Below are 19009 nucleotides of genomic sequence, written 5' to 3' on the forward strand. Positions count from 1 at the left end.
GTGATTTTTTTTTTTTTTTTTTTGCCACTGTGAGCAGTTCCCAGTCGAGAATACTCTTATCTTTGTATATATAAGCAATAGTAACTGAGTCACAGAATTCCCTATCAGATCAAATACTAAATCTTTCTTGAATGTCTTTTCTATACTTTGTTATATTTGAAGAGATTAAAGATGAACACACTTTAAAATAAATGAAGAAATTACTCTGGGATTACTGTGAGTTATCCAGGCTTTCCCATGTGAAATTCCTAAATAATTGTTTGCTAGATGGATTCGGGGAAGTATTGATTCAATTGTAAAATATCAGTAAATTTTTCTCTTGATGGTGGGGAGGAATTATTAGATATAGGATCCTTTTTGTTCATAGTTTTCTTCCTAGCGGCTTTCAAAAACAGCTTCCAAGTGTGTAATCAATCCTGCTTTACGTGCTTTCTGTCTGTTTTTTTTGTAGGATGGTAAACTTAAAAAGCCCAAGAATAAAGATAAAGATAAAAAAGTTGCTGAGCCAGATAATAAGAAAAAGAAGCCAAAAAAGGAAGAGGAACAGAAGTGGAAATGGTAACATCTCAGCACTGGGTTAAGATGTCTACACTTTTACTGTGCAGCCCAATTAAACAAAAGTTGAAATATTAAGGTTAATTTCCGGACAAAATATTAAGGTTAATTTCCTAACGCTTGATGGAGAAGTACTTACAGACTCTTTGGAAGAACAGATAAGTTTTCAGATCCTAGTAATTTACCAGCTCTAAATCTAGTGGATCTCAAAGCTAGTTTCTTCTCATTGAGTAGAATTGACTGTAAACTAGCCTATATATAGAAGGGACTTCAAAATGAATTCATTCATTCATTCAATCCAAATTGTACATAGTAGTAGTATAATATATCAGTGTATATATACTTTATGTAATGTTTAAATCAGGCTAAGTCTCTAGCTATCTCATAATACATTCTATCTTTATGCTGAGAATTACCAGCATACTTTCCTGTGTCAGTTCATTATTGCTGTTAGAAATGTATTTACTATGAAAAGAGTTCTTTTTTTTCTTCTATAAATCATTTTCATAAAACTGCCAATTTGTTAAAACAACAAAAGAACCACCACATGAAAATCTTGGTGAACGTTTGTGTAATTGTAACACAAATATAACAGAACCTTAATAAAATTACTAACTTGACAGGTGAAAATTGAAAATTTCAGGCTGGAGTAACAGACCAGTTGGTAAATTGTTTACTGCACAAGCATGAGGACCTGAGTTCAGATTCTCAGCACTGAAGTAAAAAGCAGAGCACAGCAGGACCTGTCTTTAATCCTTGTGCTGGGGAAGAAGAGAGCCAGATTTCTGGAACTTGCTAGCCAGCCAGCCTAGCCAGATTCAAGAATTCCGTGTTCAGTTAGAGAACCTGTTTATTATAAAAAATAAGGTAGACAGCAGTGCAGAAGACCTTTGATATTTATCTCTTGCACACACAAAAGTATGTGCACTACCATGAGACCACATGCATGTGATCCCATCCTTCCCCAAAACATACCTGCAAAACGTTTATTGAAGGGGAGAAAACCAATGATATATGTGCATTGAGTGTCTTATCACAGAGTGTGTGAAGGTCATGGGGCACCCTTTTTTGGAATTGTTATTCTCCTTCCTTCCCCCTATATGTAGATGCTAGGGACCAAAGTCAGGTTGCCAGGTTCCCCCCCACCCCCCCAAAAAAATACCGCCTTTACTTTCTGGGTCATCGTATTACTTTTATACACCTACTTCCACCCCTCCTTTTTGTTTTGAGACATGCTTTATTTCCCAGGTTGCCTTTGCCAGTGATGGGGTTAAAGGTATTTGCCACCACAGCAGGCTTTTATAAAAGGCTTTTAATAAAATAATCTTTAAAGTAAATTAAATAAATTAGTTACTGTTGAGAATCATGGAAAGTGTTGGATTTCTCTGTTAGGTGCTCAGGAAATGTGAATTGGATTTCCTTGATATTAGGCTATAGGCTTTCTTGGACCCACCAACAGTATAAATAATAATAAGGAGGTGTGTAATAAAGTTTAGGCCTTTTGCTGGGGCAGTCTCCTATCTAGCTTAAATAACTTAACCTGACTACCTTGCCTATGACCTGCCGCATGGCTAGTTCATACATATATCTGTGTCTGTTCCCTCTGTGTCTGCTTTGGAATCTTCCATACCTGCTTTTCTCTCCCTAGAAGTTTCATTGCCCCTCCCCCCCCCACATATACACTTCCTGCACAGCTATTGGCTATCAGCTCTTTATTACAAACAATCAGCAACAAGATGACGTCTGATATAATTTTAGATTTGCTTTTAGGGAGGTGAGGAAGGATAGATGTTCAAAAAATAGAAAACCTAATGATGGGCCAAAGAAGTGGCAATATCAGAATCCTGCTAGCAGTTAGGCAGTACAAATTAACAATTGAAAGAGCAGAGATACACCTTCATACAAAGTAGTTAAAAAAAAACAAACTACCCCAACACTAGGAACTCCCTGAGTCCTTATCATTTCCCCATGTGGGCCCAGAACCTTTGTGTATAGAATCAGGTGCCTTTGAGGGCTTTAGTGTCTCTATTTTATGTGGGGGGATGAAATCCTTATCAAGTGTTGCCATACATTAAGTCTAAGAGATCAAAACTTTTGCTGTAATTCTTATTTTAGTTCAAAGGGGAACTGGCTAGTCCCTGAAAGATGGTTGGTTTGAAAAAGAACAGTTTTTGCTATAGATTAAGTATGCTTTTATCAAATCTCATTGTTCAACTTGTATGTTTTCTCAAACACTGTCCAATGATGCAGTGTAAACTGCTCCTCACTTGAGTTCTACCAGTAGCCTAGTTGGAAAACTTTAATGGAAGGTATCACATTGTTCCAATTCCCTTTACTATCCCAAATGAAAGAGATTAACATACTTTACCAGAACTGCTCCAAAGTCTGCAGATTTTTGTCCTGACCTCAGAAATAAACTTAGTCTGATTATTTTCCTGTATTTCATAATTATGGAAATGAGAAAATAGTCCAGCTCCCTATTGCTTTCTTTGATATGTTTTTCTTTCATAAAGTTAATATTAGAAGTGGTGGCAGTATGCTTTAGATATATTTATGTGAGCCTGTTACCTGCTATAGAACTGCATAGGTTTTCAGTTCTACTTGTCCTTTTTTCCTCTCTCAACTGACCTCATAGAACCAAGTTTACTCAGATTTAAGAAAAGCATGCAGAAGCTTAAAATGTTCTAGAACACCTGCTACTCTTGCAAAGGACTTATGCTTAGTTATCTTCCCATATGGTACGTCATAATCCTCTATAATTCTGCCCTCTTCTGGACAAACCCCAAAACAAGAACAAGAATAATTCTAAACAGATAATTCTTTACCAAAAGACTTGGAAACTGGCCAGTTCATCACTAATGCTGGGTTGAAGTTTCAAGTCTTTGGGCAAAGAAAAGTGTTAAAAAAGAAGTTAGGGATATAATATTGTAAAGGAATTAGTGTTGAAAAACCAGGATTTATAGGTCTTATCAGTGACAATGCCTATGCAATACATACATACATACATACATACATACATACACAATTAAGAAACCTTAAAGAACAAGCATTATCATATTTTCTCCAAATTAGAGTCTGTTCTTCATTCTCGACAGCTTCCAGAAATCTCTAGTTTTAGATTTTTTATCTGCAAATCTTTATTTTTCTATAAATTATATAGTCTGTTTTAAGATACCTGCTAACACCAGGAGACCTTGACTTGAGAAAATATGTACACCTACTTTTTTGCTTTCTATTCATTTTTAATGTTGTTAAACTTTTTGTCTTTTCAAGGAAACTTTTTATTATTATTACCTAACTTGAATTTATAAGCCTCCCGTTCTTAATTGGTGCTGGTGTTAGAGTGTTAGAAGGCCAACACTACAGTTTTATTTGTATGGTAGGTAGTACCTGTCACTCCAATAATACTAATATAGTATAGTGGAGGGTGTTTTACATTTGTGTTTAGTGATTCATTGAATCTTTTAATTGGCTTAAATGGTAAGGAAGTTGTTATTTGTCCTGAAGGAAAAAACATGTTGAATTTGGAGGAATTGTGAAACATGGCTTGGAATCTTAATTTCAAAACAATGGAGTTGATGACAAGAATATAAGGGGAATGGTATTCTGAATCCCTCCCCAGTTACTCTGTGACTATTAAACAGATGAGTCACTTGTAGGTACTTTCATGTGCTTGCAAATGTTTTTCTCTGATTTGGAGAGTAGTAAATTTGAAGGTTAAGTAGTTTCCACATCTGAGCATTTGACATCAGCTAGTATAATAAAGTTCTATCTGTAAAGTGGTTGTTGATTATACAAAGTCTTTATTGTTCCCTCTTTATAAAATCTTTACTTAAGAAAGAAAATATTACTACTACTTACTTACAATGTAATTTAGATGTATATTTAAAATATACATAAATTTTGTCATCTTATTGAAAATAAGCTGTAATGCGAAACTATATCCATTAAGATGGCAACAAAAAGTTTTGGTGGGATCAGAAATAGAGAAATTGGAGTCTTGGAGAGAATCTTGTATTCATTGTAGAATACAGGAAGGTACTTCTACCAAGATTTAGCTTTCCTTTGTCCTCACTGCTGTTGCTCAGGCTGGCCTTGGGTTCCTGGTTCAAGGTTTCTTGTTTTGTTTTGTTTTGTTTTCCCTTAGCCTCCCAAGTTACTGGAACTGTAAACCAATTCCATTATGCCCAATAAGAAAATCTTTGTGTATTATATTAACCCTTTATAGAACTTTTAACTTCTGATCTATTTTCACTATGAGTTACCTCTTACTTTCTTGAATATTCCATTTAATCCATAGGTGTTTTTAAAAATTTTGATGTAGCCCAACTTATTTGTGGCTGTTACTTTTATATTTATTGTATCCAGGAAATCACTACCAAATTCAGTGTTATGAAGCCGTTCTCTCTTATTTTCTCCTAATGTTCAAATGAGCTTTAGCTTTTTTTTTTTTTTTTTTAAAGATTGATTTATTTATTATATGTAAGTACACTGTAGCTGTCTTCAGACACTCCAGAAGAGGGCGTCGGATCTTGTTAGGGATGGGTATGAGCCATCATGTGGTTGCTGGGATTTGAACTCCGGACCTTTGGAAGAGCAGTAGCGTGCTCTTACCCACTGAGCCATCTCACCAGCCTGAGCTTTAGCTTTTATATATTAGAATTTTAATTCCTGGTTCATAGTGAGTTAATTTTTGTATATAGTATAAAGGCCCAGTGTCATTCTCTTCAAACTCCAGTGTTGAAAATCTGTCATCTCTAACCATAAAATTATCATAATTCTTGTTAAAAATGACTTGCCAATATATGTTGACTATAGTTTTATATAACAGTATTATTACAGCTTCAAGGGATTCACTTATTTCTTTTTTTTTTTTTTTTGGTTTTTGGTTTTTCAAAACAGGGTTTCTCTGTGTAGCCCTGGCTGTCCTGGAACTCACTTTGTAGACAAGGCTGGCCTCAAACTCAGAAATCCACCTGCCTCTGCCTCGATTCACTTTTTCTTACTCTGTGATTCTGAATGTTTAAAATATGGGACTTGGAATTAATGGAATTAATTAACAGCAGAACAAGCCAGAACTGTCCCAGTACTCAGGAGACATAGGCAGGCAGATCTCTGAGTTCAAGGCCAGCCTGGTCTACAGAGCTATTTCCAGGACAGCCAGGGCTACACAGAGAAACCCTGTCTCAAAAGACAACTACTACAAACCCAAACCAAAACAGGAATCCATAAAATTCCTTTTGTTTATAAGTAGCAGTAATGAGTTTGAGAAATTTTTTCCCAATTTTTTATTAGGTATTTTCTTCATTTACATTTCAAATGCTATCCCAAAAGTCCCCTATACCTTCCCTCCCTCACCCCCCCCCTGCTCCCCTACGCACTGGTGTTCCCCTGTACTGGAGCATATAAAGTTTACAGGACCAAGGGGCCTCTCTTCCCAATGATGACCGACTAGGCCATCTTCTGCTACATATGCAGCTAGAGTCATGATGAGCTCTGGGGGTACTGGTTAGTTCATATTGTTGTTCCACCTACAGGGTTGTCAACCCCTTCAGCTCCTTGGGTACTTTCTCTAGCTCCTCCATTGGGGACCCTATGTTCCATCCAATAGGTGACTGTGAGCATCCACTTCTGTGTTTGCCAGGCACTGGCATAGCCTCACAAGAGAGCTATATTGGGGTCCTTTCTGCAGAATCTTGCTGGCGAATGCAATAGTGTCTGTTTGGTGACTGATTTGGGGATGAATCCCTGGGTGGGGCAGTCTCTGGATGGTCCATCCTTTCATCGAGTTTGGGAAATTTAAAAGTAGTCTGTATATCAGATGGATTCTTTTCAGACTCTGAGAGGAGTGGTAAGATGTGTTTATCAATGTAAAGAGTGTGTTAGAAACATCCAAATGCAAAGATTTGTACCTGTAAAAATACTGGATCTCATTGGTGAATTTATAAAAAATAAAGTGACACAAAAAAATCAATCTGATGTTATATACAAGATCAGTTTTCTAAAGATAATTGCTGAAATATTTATTGAACATTCACATCCACAACTAATTTTGAAGTGATCAATAAAAATAGAAATTAATAAATTTTAATAGTTCTTTGTATATATCTGCAGTTAATTGGTTTGGTTTGGTTTGGTTTTTTTGTTTGTTTGTTTGTTTTTCAAGACAGGGTTTTTTTATATAGTCCTGGCTGTCCTGGAACTCACTCTGTAGACCAGGCTGGCCTTGAACTCAGAAATCCGCCTGCCTCTGCCTACCAAGTGCTGGGATTAAAGGCGTGTGCAACCATGCCCAGTTAATTGTTTTTTATATGCTTATTTTTTTTTATAAATGTTTTAAAAAGTTATTTAGATTTTTGTCAAATATCTACTAGATAGTTCCCTGTATTTCAGAAGTTCCTTAGACTTAGTGTACCTCAATTAGAATATTCTCAGTCCTTTTGCATTTGTTTTGTTTATTTTTGTTTCGTTTGTTTTCTTGAGACAAAGTCTTACTATGTAGCCATGACTGTCCTAGAACTCTGCCTTCTGCTGGCCTCAGACTTGTATGTGCTGGAACTGAAGGCATCCTGTCTGGTGTGCTTTGTGCTTTCAGATAGGCCTGCTTTCTTCTAAACTCTCACGTGCATGCCATCAGTTTAGCATGTATCACTGTGGCATATTGTCTATATATATGTGTGTGTGTGTGTGTGTGTGTGTGTGTGTGTGTGTGTATTTTATATGTTTTATATGGGCTTTTTGAGTGATGGGTGGTCTTTTAATACTTAGTATCTCTAAATTGAAACTGTTGAAATGAAATTTTTTTTAGTTACCACATTCTTTTATTTGCTTGAAATTGCTGCTCTTTTCAGTGAGACACAGCCTTTGAATGAGTACCACCAACTGATTAGTTAATTATTTTGATATTTAATAGGTGAGGATCTTTTTACTAAGCAAGGTGATGACTTAATGAGCTTGTGCCTTGTCTTTGAAAGGTGGGAAGAAGAACGCTATCCAGAAGGCATCAAGTGGAAATTCCTAGAACATAAAGGCCCTGTCTTCGCCCCACCATATGAGCCTCTGCCAGAGAGTGTCAAGTTTTACTATGATGGTGAGTTATTTCAGGTTGTTTGAATTTTGGCTAAGAAAGGTTTGTTTCTATTCAGGGATAGAAAATGAGGACAATGCCTATATTGCATAGTCCTAGCTAGTTATTTCACTTTGTTTTATTGTCTGTGTGGTTTGGGAAAAGGAATCTCAGGTTTTTAATTCATAAGGGCCCCTTTGCTGCTTGAAAAATATTAAAAAGGGGGCTGTTAATGTCTTATCTGTAGTCCTAAAAAGGTTTATCTGTGTGGCTCACAGCCTATAACCTACACACTGAAGGTTATAGGAAGGTGTTCTGTTCTGTGGAGTTCTCATTTAAAGAGTAGCACTTAGTGATAATATAGTATGCCAACGATATGCAGCTTTGCTTATCACTAGAAATCGTTTTAGCAAAGGATTAACGGCCATCATTGAGCCTATAGGTAGGAATCATAAGCTATGTCACTCTAAGTAGTGCAACTGTGCCTTTGACAGGTGAATTTTAAAGAAATGCTCTGCCTATGTCTCTTATTTTTATTTTTTTGAGATATTTCTAACTGTGTAGCCCTGCCTAGCCTGTAACTTGATAATATAGATCAGCTGTCTTTGAATTCAGTAGATGTACCCGTCTGCTCCTGAGGCACACATCACCTTATTCTGGCCTCCTTGGGTCTCTTTGAACTTTCTAAAATGTCTGAGAGTTACACATCTGTGTTTTTGTTCTTGGGTTGAGGGATTTGAGAGTAGCCTCTCACAATCCTTCAACTGAATTGTGTATCAGGTAGTAATGTCCAACTGACTCCTTCATTCCAAGAGTTCTGTCCAGAGATGCTAGAGTTCTTTCTCAAACCCTATATGTATTTAAAATTCACCAGTTTAATAGATGAGAGGTAGGACTGGGCACTTCTGAATCAAATAAATGTATTTACTAACAGGGAGAGACACTGGACAGCAAAGCTACTGAGAAGTAGCTGATGGCAACCATTCAGAGCTATTTGGTATATCTCTTTAACCACCAGCAATGGCTTTAGGAGCATAGATGCCTGTGGGTTTAAGATGAGATAGGTTTATTAGCATCCAATAATTGAAATCTGTATATGAAACAAGTGAATTTTAACCTGGGTCTCTCCCTCTTTTTTTTTTTTTTTTCTTTTTTTGAGATAAGGTCTCATTTTGTAGACTTAGCTGGCTTTGATGTCAGAGGCCTAAATAGGTCTCTGCGTGAGTGCTGGAATTAAAGATGCCCAGTACTGATTACTAATCATACCCAACCTGATACCTTATTTTTATATGCACATACACAGCCATTCTCCAAAATCTAGGGGTGAAAAAAATGAAAATCGAAATTCACATGTTTTGGGAAAGAGATGTTCAACTAATATTTTCGAAAGGCTCAACAATGTTTATTGAATATGCTTGTGTTCAGACACCCAAGTCCTAGATAGAGACTACTGATTTAATCTATGTAGGAAGTCAGTGGCATAAAACACTTGATGGTATGACTGGCAAGTGTTTTGATTAGCTAAGCAGTTTGATCAGAAACTGTAAGACACCCTACACACTAGGAAAGATTTATGAAGATTTATAAAAATACACAGATTTAAACTTCCTAGTGAAAAGGTCTTAAGACCTTGAAAAAGACAATTGCTGTATTCTGTAGCCTGATCTGAGCTCACTAACTTTAGACAGCTCTCTGGAAAAGCCTCACTGTGAAAGCCAAGGTGATGATGATAGAAAGTAGATTTTTTTAAATCGTGGGGTTTCCAGGAAACTTAAGGCCTGGAAAGAGTTTATTTGTTGGCTGTGGTCCCTTCCTCTATTTTCCTTTTCTCTGTTGGTCCTCCTAGGATTTCCTCCCTTTGGTTATAAAACTCCTCCACAATAAGTCAAGAGTGTTTGGCTTACTAGTGCAAACTGATAAGTACTGGTAGGCAGGACATTGCTGCCTTGCCCTGGACTTCCCCCTGGCCATCTCTGCATAGGACATGAGTTGGCTGAAGCACAGAATTGCAGCCTCTGTTAGGACCTGCCATTTCAACTCTGACTCAACAGTTTTCTGTTTCCAGGACTCAGCTTTTCCCACAAAGTACTACTAATGCTGGGAACCTACACACCCTCCAACACTCCTCTGCTGTAGGAGCTGTTACTTAATCCTTCCACAGCCCATTTAAAACAAATCAAGTAGGTTCTTTGTGGGTGGGACAAAGCCAGTGCAGTGTCCAAAGGCTCCCGACCCAAAACAAGAACACTATTGGGGAACATTTAGTTTATGGAAACATACCAGGGAACACATTCCTTTAAATTTCTTTATCTATTTTTATTTTTTGTTTTGTTTTGAGATGCTGATTTTGTAGCCTAGACTAGCTTCAAATGCACAATCCTCCTTTCTCAGCCTTTTGAATGTTAAAATTATAGACTAGTGCTACCTTGTCTTTTTGCCCGCATTTATTAGTTTGTTTGTTTATATTCCCCTTCATCATATTTGAATCATGTTGCGGTTTTTCTGGCAGCTCTTGTTCAGACCGAGTGGGGATGGGGAAAAGCAGGAAACATCTTATTCAAAGTCCTTTTCCAACACAGAATCTTGAATGGGCTACACCACCTATTTGCCTTTTAGGTTATGTCTTTTAAGCTGATAATGTACCTGTAGCACAAGTTTCAGTTTTGTGATGTATTCCCTATGTTTCATACAATCTGGTTGAGCAATACTACCCATTATGAGATGAGATAGATGTCTCTCAATTTTACAATGTGTGGTCTTCTGGTTAAGTTTTAGATTTCTGTAATAAATTTGAATTCTTTTGAATTATTATTAGTACTTACATAATTGTAAGCAGTGAGATATTAATCTCATTTAGAATGCAGCAAAGTGCTATTATGGCATAAATTGTTTCCATATAATATTGCAAAGTTGATTTTTTTGAGATAAGATAGAAATTGGCCCTGGGAGTACAATATTCTCTTTGAATATTTGGTAGATTAAGCTTTTAAGTTCTTTTCTTTCACTGCCAGTTATGATCTATCTGAGGAACACAAAATCACTTCCAGGATTTAATAATCAGTTTAGTGGCTTTCCTTGTGAACCACGGGTCTTTTTGAACAGTCTTTACATATAGTTACTTGCTGCCTAGACCCACCCTCACCTCGTGCTGTGGAATGATTGGACTTTCCTGAAAGAAGTGAGTTCCTGGTGCTGTTCCCATGTGTACCTGTATTTCACTATGAATACACTAGTGCTCCAAAAGTGCTTTTTCTAGCTGGGAGGCTGGCTCAGTGGGTAAAGTACTTCCTGTACCAGCCTAGTGACTTAAGGATGTTTCCTTAGAACCGCATTAAAGTAGCACACTTGTAGCATGTTCCTATGGTGAAAGGGTAAGTGGAGACGAGAAATGGATGAGTCTGTGCCAGCTAGCCTAGATATATATAGCAGCGAACAAAGAGACCTTATCTCAAAATATGATGGAAGGCAAGTACTGACACCTAAGGCTCTGACCTTACATGGGCACTGTTGCACACATACAACCCCACACATATACATACAATGCAGTTTTTGATTCTAGGTATAGGATTGAGGCCCAAAACTTGGTATTTATAACAAACTTGCTTTTGATGGTTTTGGTCTGTGAACTACTTGAGTATCAAGGTTCTAGAGGAAGGTCTTATTTTCGCTTTTTATGTGGGAAATCTGGGCTTGCCTGCTATGAATATATATTCTTATTCATATTCCACCCACGTAACTTTGAAGAAGAAAGATGCCTATTTCTTTTCCCCACAATTCCTTTCTTCCACTCCCTGCCCCTATCCTTTCCTCCCCTTCTTGAACAGAGGCTGCTTAGCTTAGCAGTGGCAGGAGTCCTTCTGAGGATTTGATTTTTAAAAACCATTGAAGAGGTGTAAAGGACCCTGCTTGCTGAAAGGAAAAGGAAGAGTGGCTGGGCCTTCCCCAGGTCATCCCTGTCCTGAGCAGGCACCTGGGAACAATTAACTGGCATAGTCTCCAAAAAAAGACCCAGGTAAATATCTACTAAAGAGAAGGAGAAAATTTTTAAGTAGTTTATAACAGTATGTTACTCTGTTGTTGTTATTCCTGTGTGTCAGCAGACCTTTGTACACCTTGGAAAGGTAAGCCATCAGTAATGACCTCTCCAGTATTCAATGCACACAGAATATGATTATTGTGCCTCACTGTTTGGAACCATTTTCTTCCTTCAGGTAAAGTTATGAAGCTGAGTCCCAAAGCAGAAGAAGTAGCTACATTCTTTGCAAAAATGCTTGACCACGAATATACTACTAAGGAAATATTCAGGAAAAATTTCTTTAAAGATTGGAGAAAGGTATTGAGTTCATATCTTAATCATTTACAAAAGCACTGATTTAGAGGTATAGCCCATTTGTTAATGTCTTCTTTGTTTAAAAAAATGCAAAGTATAGTTTAATGTATATCTTTTGTCCCTTACTATTAAAATGGGGTTTTTGTTCAACAAGAATATATCCTTTCTCAGCTTTCATGTGACTGCAGGAAGGAGCTTATCAGATTAGGTTAAACAGAAAACCTCAATTCCAGTTGAGGAAAGGAAGCACTGTTTCTGCAGAGACTGTCCTCTGATGTCTTTGCAGAGGGTCAGTCTGACCAACTATTCTGTATTGAAATCCGTGCTGTAACTATACTGTGTTATACTATATAAAAGTACCATTGTTTTCAATTTGGATAATTTTAAATAAAGGTTGAATTAAAATTCACCATCTAAGGGCATTCTAAAGTCAGATTTAATAAGAGCAGAGTAGTTATGCATGAGAATAAGAAAGTTTTCTCTTTGTTCCTAAAGTAATTGATTAACGTATGTCTCTTGGATTGGTGTTTGTTTATATGCTTGTGAGTTTGTGTTTTTGTCAAAGATCGCCAAAAAATGAGAGAAGTTTTCTCTGATAAATTACTAAAGATATTTTTATATTACATCTTATAAAAGAACAACCCCACTCCCCAGAAGAAAAGGTCACTGAGGTTGACTACCCTTCTAGACACCTTTGATTAAAGGGAAAAAAAGATGAATTTTGAAGAAATAGGAAGACTTATTAATATATTTATTTTTTTAACCTTTTTATTCAATTAGGAAATGACTAATGATGAAAAAAATACGATTACCAACCTAAGCAAATGCGACTTTACACAGATGAGCCAGTATTTCAAAGCACAGTCAGAAGCTCGGAAACAGATGAGCAAGGAAGAAAAATTGGTATGATTGTCTGCTAAACTAGAAAATCTTGGATAGTGATTCTTTGTATAATTTTTTGCTTCTTGTGACACAACAGTGAATTCATTAATTTTATATGTTTCTATATTAAAGATTTACTTAGTGAAGTATAATTACGTGTGTGTGTTGTGCTAACTGGCAGCTATCTGTGTTGGTACATGCCTATAATCTCAGCATCTAGGCTTGAGCAAGAACTATGATGTCTCCACAAAACAAACAAAATATTAAGTTCATTTTATCAGTAGTTTTCCATATCACTGAAATTTGATCTATTATTTATTTTGATTCTTATTTTAATTGCATGCACATGCATGCATATATGTTTGGAGACCAGAAGATATCCGATGATCTCAAGCTGTTCCATGTGATTTTGAGCTACCCAGCATGGATGCTAGGAATTGGTCTAACCATGGAGTTATTTCTACAGCCCCAATGTTTTTAAACATAAAGATCATTGGTCCAAATAACAAGAAGCTTTTATTAATGTTGCCTGGTTTAAGCCTCTGACAAGGACCCTGTGGCCAGTAAGTTGAGCAGGACTTGGTTATTGAATCACTACATAGAATTCATAATATTTGGTGGCTATAGTGTTGTACTTTTGTAATCCCATAACTGGGAGAGCTAAGGCAGGAGATAGCAAGGCCCTGTCTAAAAGCTAAGATAATAACAAGAAAGCAATGGGTCCGGAGAACCCACCACAGATCACCATGTATAAGATAGAGGAGAATGATTAGAATGAAGAGGCTGAACTCCCACATACACCATACCTTTGTGGATTGAGGATCATGTACTTTAACTCAGTAGGAAAATGATTGCCTAGCAAACATACAGCCCTGGGTTTGCTTCATCTCAGAAAACATACAAGCAAACAAAATTATATACCACATACCCAATAAAGAATCTTAGACAGTTCGTTGCGGACTTTAAACACCATGGGAAATGCTGTTCAGTTAAGTGGCTCTGCAGTATTCTTTTAGGAAATGATTAAATAGTATGACAGTTTGTACATAATAGGTAAGTGTTATATAATTGACCTTAATTCCCAGTCCTTATTATGAATTTTTATTTTTAATTGAAATTTGATTATAAAGAGCTATGATGGTTTGTATATGCTTGACCCACTGAGTGGCACTATTAGGAGGTGTGTCCTTGTTGGAGTAGGTGTGTCACTGTGGGTGTGGGCTTAAGACCCTCATCCTAGCTGCCTGGAAGTCAGTATTCTGCTAGAGGACTTCAGATGAAGCTGTAGATTGGATAAGCTTCTCCTGGACACTGCCATGCTCCCACCTTGGTAATAATGAACAGAACCTCTAAACCTGTAAGTCAACCCCAATTGAATTTTGTCCTTGTAAGAATTGCCTTGGTCATGGTGTCTATTCACAGCAGTAAAATCCTAACTAAGATTTAAAAAAAATAACAAAACAACAAATCAGAAACACCACACTAAAATTAGCCAGATCTCTCAATGAAACAGAATAGTGATTCTGAAAGTATGCATTAAATTTTACACTTTCACTGTCAAATGCATGTTTTATGCACTTACTCTCTACCACAAAACAAACCAAAACAAAATCCATGACAGGGTTGAAACTAAACGGGGAAAAAAAAATTGCTTTATCTCCTTTTGTGAGTCTGTTTTTGCATTCAATCCTTCTTGACTACCCAGCATCTACCTCTCCCCCTTTATAAGGCTCACATTTAATACCTAGGAAGGGCTGGGGTTACAGTAGCTCAGTTGGTATAGGGCTTTCCTAATGTGTGTGGAACCATGATTTTGCTCCCTAGCACTGCATAAAACCATGTGCGATGATGCTACATGCCTAGAATATCAGCCCCTGGGAAGTGGAGAATCAGAAAGTCAATGTCATTCTCAATTACATAGAGAGTTTGAAGACATCTAGGGTACGTGGGACCAGATCCTTAAAATTAAGCTAAACTAAAAATAAATGACATTTATAAGTCTATACCCTTTATAATAGAACGCTTAAGTGTTAGTTCACTGGTAGACACAGTTCTGTAATAGTACAAAAGACAAAAGTTGAGAATCCAATAATTGTGTAAAGTCAGTTACTCTTGATTGATCTTTTGGCACTTTATTTTATATATCTGTAATAATATATGTAAGTTTAAAATCCACTAGAAATTTTCCTATATTTTAGTTCGTTTCTGAGTGATTTTAGACTTTACCTTGACCTTTCTTCTGCAAGAGATAAAAATATGTAATTCTTAGCATGTAGGAGTTTGAATCCATTTTGTATACTTCCTTGGTCTATTTTAGAAAATCAAAGAAGAAAATGAAAAATTATTGAAAGAATATGGCTTTTGTGTAATGGATAATCATAGAGAGCGGATTGCCAACTTCAAGATAGAACCTCCAGGGCTTTTCCGAGGCCGAGGCAACCACCCCAAGATGGGTATGCTGAAGAGGAGGATCATGCCTGAGGACATCATCATCAACTGTAGCAAGTGAGCACAGAACAGTTCGTCTTTAGGGGGAGAAGTGGGTGCAGGGCTATTTCCTCAAGGCTGGTGGTTGGAACCATTCGTAGTGTTAAGAGGAGATCTATGAGAGCAGTGCAGCGCTTGCATAGGCAGGTCTCCCAGGCAGGATGAGAGGGGACATGGTTTGTCACTTTTCATTTCATTTTCTTTCTGAATGATTATTTTCATAGAGATGCAAAGGTTCCTTCTCCTCCTCCTGGACATAAATGGAAGGAAGTCCGACATGATAACAAGGTTACTTGGCTGGTCTCCTGGACAGAGAATATCCAAGGTTCTATCAAATATATCATGCTGAATCCCAGTTCACGAATCAAGGTACACATAAATATAGGCCACATCCATTGGTGGAGCTAATAGAGTAATCTCATTCTCTTTTGGTTGTATTGTAATGTGCTTTCTAGACTCATTTTAACAAATTAAAAACCTACCCTCTCCCTGGTTTCATGGTTAGTTAGCATTATCTAGTAAACTCTTACTTAAAGATGTTTTACATTTGTGTCCTATAGTAATCTTACCCATGGACATTTTCTGAAATCCCATTATGTTCTGAGTGAGTGCATGTGGTAATAATGGTTGTTCAGGTGCTGTCTGGTGGTCAGGATGTGATGATGCAGTTAGTAGGCTTATGTGAGAAATGTAGATACTACTTTTCTCTAAATACAGAAACAAGCTATACGACCTAGAGCTTTTTATACTTTGTTTTCTTTCTTTCTTTCTTTCTTTCTTTCTTTCTTTCTTTCTTTCTTTCTTTCTTTCTTTCTTTCTTTCTTTCTTTTTCGAGACAGGGTTTCTCTGTGTAGCCTTGGCTGTCCTTGAACTCACTTTGTAGACCAGGCTGGCCTCGAACTCAGAAATCTGCCTGCCTCTGCCTCCCGAGTGCTGGGATTAAAGGCGTGTGCCACCACGCCCAGCTTACTTTATGTTTTCTGATAAAACATATACTTTATGTCTCATCTGAGTAGGTTCCTTTAGGTTATGAGTGAAATATTGTACATACTCAAGTGTTTTCAATTGTTAGATTTACTGAGAGAGACTGTCTTGGGATCTTGTTAGCCAGGTAGCTATATACTCTGTGTTCTTGAGAGTTTTACAAGCTCCTTACATCAGACTTTATGGATATATGAACTACAACTAAAGGAGACATTGGGTTCACAAAAAACTAGCCAAGAAAATTGGCTCTGAGTAGCCTATTTCCATTTAAGAGTCTAAAGCTAAAGAAACCCTTGTTTATAAGGATTTAGTTTCTGTTAAGATCTAAGAGTCACAGATGAAAAAGCTATGTAAATTTGCATGCTTTCTAGCTTATATCATGTGTTCTGACACGTGTCTTAATGAAAAATACCATCTGGATACTTTCTTCAAATAAATTGGAAAATAGTTTTTATGTTTCAGAGTGAGTAAAGAATCAGAAGGGAGAACCGAGACTCTTATTCCTTTCTTCTATGAGATAGTTTATAGAACTACAGAAGTGGGTAAAGAAACCATGGTTTTCTTCCTTTATGGAATTGTAGGTTGGTGGGCAAATTGTGTAAGGATCCAGTTGTGTTAGAAGAAAAGTGATTGTTCTTATACAGAGTAGTTATTCTCAACATCAGAATGGACTTTTAAAAGAGAATCAGATTAAAATTAGCTCTTTAAAGAGGTCTTCTAAATAGACTTGGGTGCTTATGGACAAAAGAGGAAGGTAAGTTGGTCTACAGGGATGTGATAAGTAACACAGTGTCAAGTAGGGCTTGGGGAGGAGACTCAATGGATAAGAACCTTTTTGTAAAAAAGAACCTGAGTTCACATCTCCAGCACCCACATAAAGCTAGACATAGCCATGGGTACTTGTGACTTCAGTGTTGGGAACATATACAGTCAGATTCTAGGAGTTCCTGGCTGATTGGGGTCTTCTGTTTCTTAATCAGGTGGAGGGGCTAAAGAGATGACTCAGTGGGTAAGAGTACTGGCTATTTTTCCTGATTGCCAGTGTTCGATATTCCTCGCACCCCTACATACAACAGTATGAGGTAGAGAGTCTCCTCATGCTTACACAGAGTTGTGTGCCTGCATACATACATACATACATACATACATACATACATACATACATACATATATACCACACGCTGTAATGTGCATGTACCGTATACACCACAACTACCAAGTAGTGGTGGTTCTATATATATTCACCAGAGTCAGAATATTGTCAATCTGTGATGAGTATTATTTTAGTGTTAAAAAGCTTTTTCATGTAAGTTGGCATTTAATAACTATTACAGGCATATATTCATGAATAAATTTAGTCTGTGGAATTTTTTTTAAAAGTCCTACATCTGATAGCTGGCAACTCTATCAGTCTTCTTAGAATGTAATTTAGATCTCCGATCTCATGCTCTCCCATGACATCCTGGTGTCAAATTGTGGCCAGTCTTAAATAACATGCCAAAGAAGACTGTCTTCTGTTCTGGGAAGAGAACCATTTAAGGACTTTGAGTGGAGGGCTGTCTTAAACATGGGTTACCAATTTCAGCAAGATTACCAAGTTATCACACCAATAAATATAAACTACGATAAATGCTGCTGCACAGAAGTATGTACCATTTAAGAGTATACCTCAGGGCTCAATCTTAACTCAGTTTCAGGGAAGGCTTTTCCACAAAGATAATATTTAAGGTTGTATTTGTGAGCTGAATAGGAATCTCAATTGCCACTGGAAAGAAAAACAAAGGGAATTAGCATTTCAAAGAGAGAATGAGAACTTTTGAAGTTTCTGCCATGAGAAAGAGCTCAAATGTTTGGGGAACAGAGTGCTTTGAGCAGTAATAGAAATGAAGAAGGCCCTGCAGAAGCAGAAAGGCCAGGACTTCAGTTCCAACTTTTTAAATAAGTCCAAAAGGAAGCTATTGACCTAGACAGACGTAAAGAAGAAAATACGACTGGAGTGGTGACATAATTGATAGTTTTGACCACTACTTGGTGCAGCCTGTATTGAACACAAACAGGAAGTTAGGAGGCTTCCTGATAGCTGTTCTTCAGGCAAGAAACTGTAGTGACCAAGGCAAGTTGATGGCATTGAGAGTGGAGGAAAAGGAGTAGATTTCAAGTATGTGGCTGTTGTGTCTCCTTTAGGCAAAAGTCACAGGAAACTGTAGTTCTCACAAGAGTGAGATAGATCCCAGCTAGGCAAGCCAGGGCAGCACCCTAAGGGCAGAGTTGCTTAGTCTAGACAATAATAACCAGATAACTGAATAGTAAGGATTTTTCTAGGCTTCTGCAAGATGGTTATGGTAGTAAACTTGAGAATCACCCCATGATAGAATGCTTGACTTGATACAACTTGGATGAGATTCCAAGAGTAGTCATTACAGGCCTGGAAAGGTGGGACTACTGGCAACCGGGGTGAGGAGGCAGTGCCTGTGGCTTCTTGCAGTTGCTCTCAGTCTTGTCATAGGCTCCTCCATCTAGCACCATCTAGCAGAACAGCAGAGTCTTCAGAGGGAAAAATATGATAGCACCATGAAAAGTGTACTGCTACCCAGAGAAGTATTCCATTCTTCAATAAAGACATAGCTTCAAGTTTTAGGCTTTTTTTGGTGGGAGGGGGCATGGGGGTGTTGTTGCTGTTGTTGCTTTTTTTTTTTTTTTTTTTT

The 19009-nt window shown here is 37.3% G+C and overlaps 1 protein-coding gene across 1 annotated transcript in view; it reads left to right on the forward strand.

The window, feature by feature from the left end:
- The window catches only part of Top1 (DNA topoisomerase I), an 80117-nt gene that overhangs the window by 45737 nt on the left and 15371 nt on the right, over positions 1-19009 (forward strand). Inside the window, exons 8-13 of the mRNA XM_021192205.1 lie at positions 452-558; positions 7530-7645; positions 11833-11954; positions 12732-12854; positions 15151-15338; positions 15545-15689. Of these exons, the coding sequence (XP_021047864.1) occupies positions 452-558; positions 7530-7645; positions 11833-11954; positions 12732-12854; positions 15151-15338; positions 15545-15689 (801 nt within the window). The remainder of the gene's footprint in view (positions 1-451; positions 559-7529; positions 7646-11832; positions 11955-12731; positions 12855-15150; positions 15339-15544; positions 15690-19009) is intronic.

The sequence above is a fragment of the Mus pahari genome, chromosome 3 (genome assembly GCF_900095145.1).
Source record: "Mus pahari chromosome 3, PAHARI_EIJ_v1.1, whole genome shotgun sequence".
Lineage (NCBI taxonomy): Eukaryota > Metazoa > Chordata > Mammalia > Rodentia > Muridae > Mus > Mus pahari.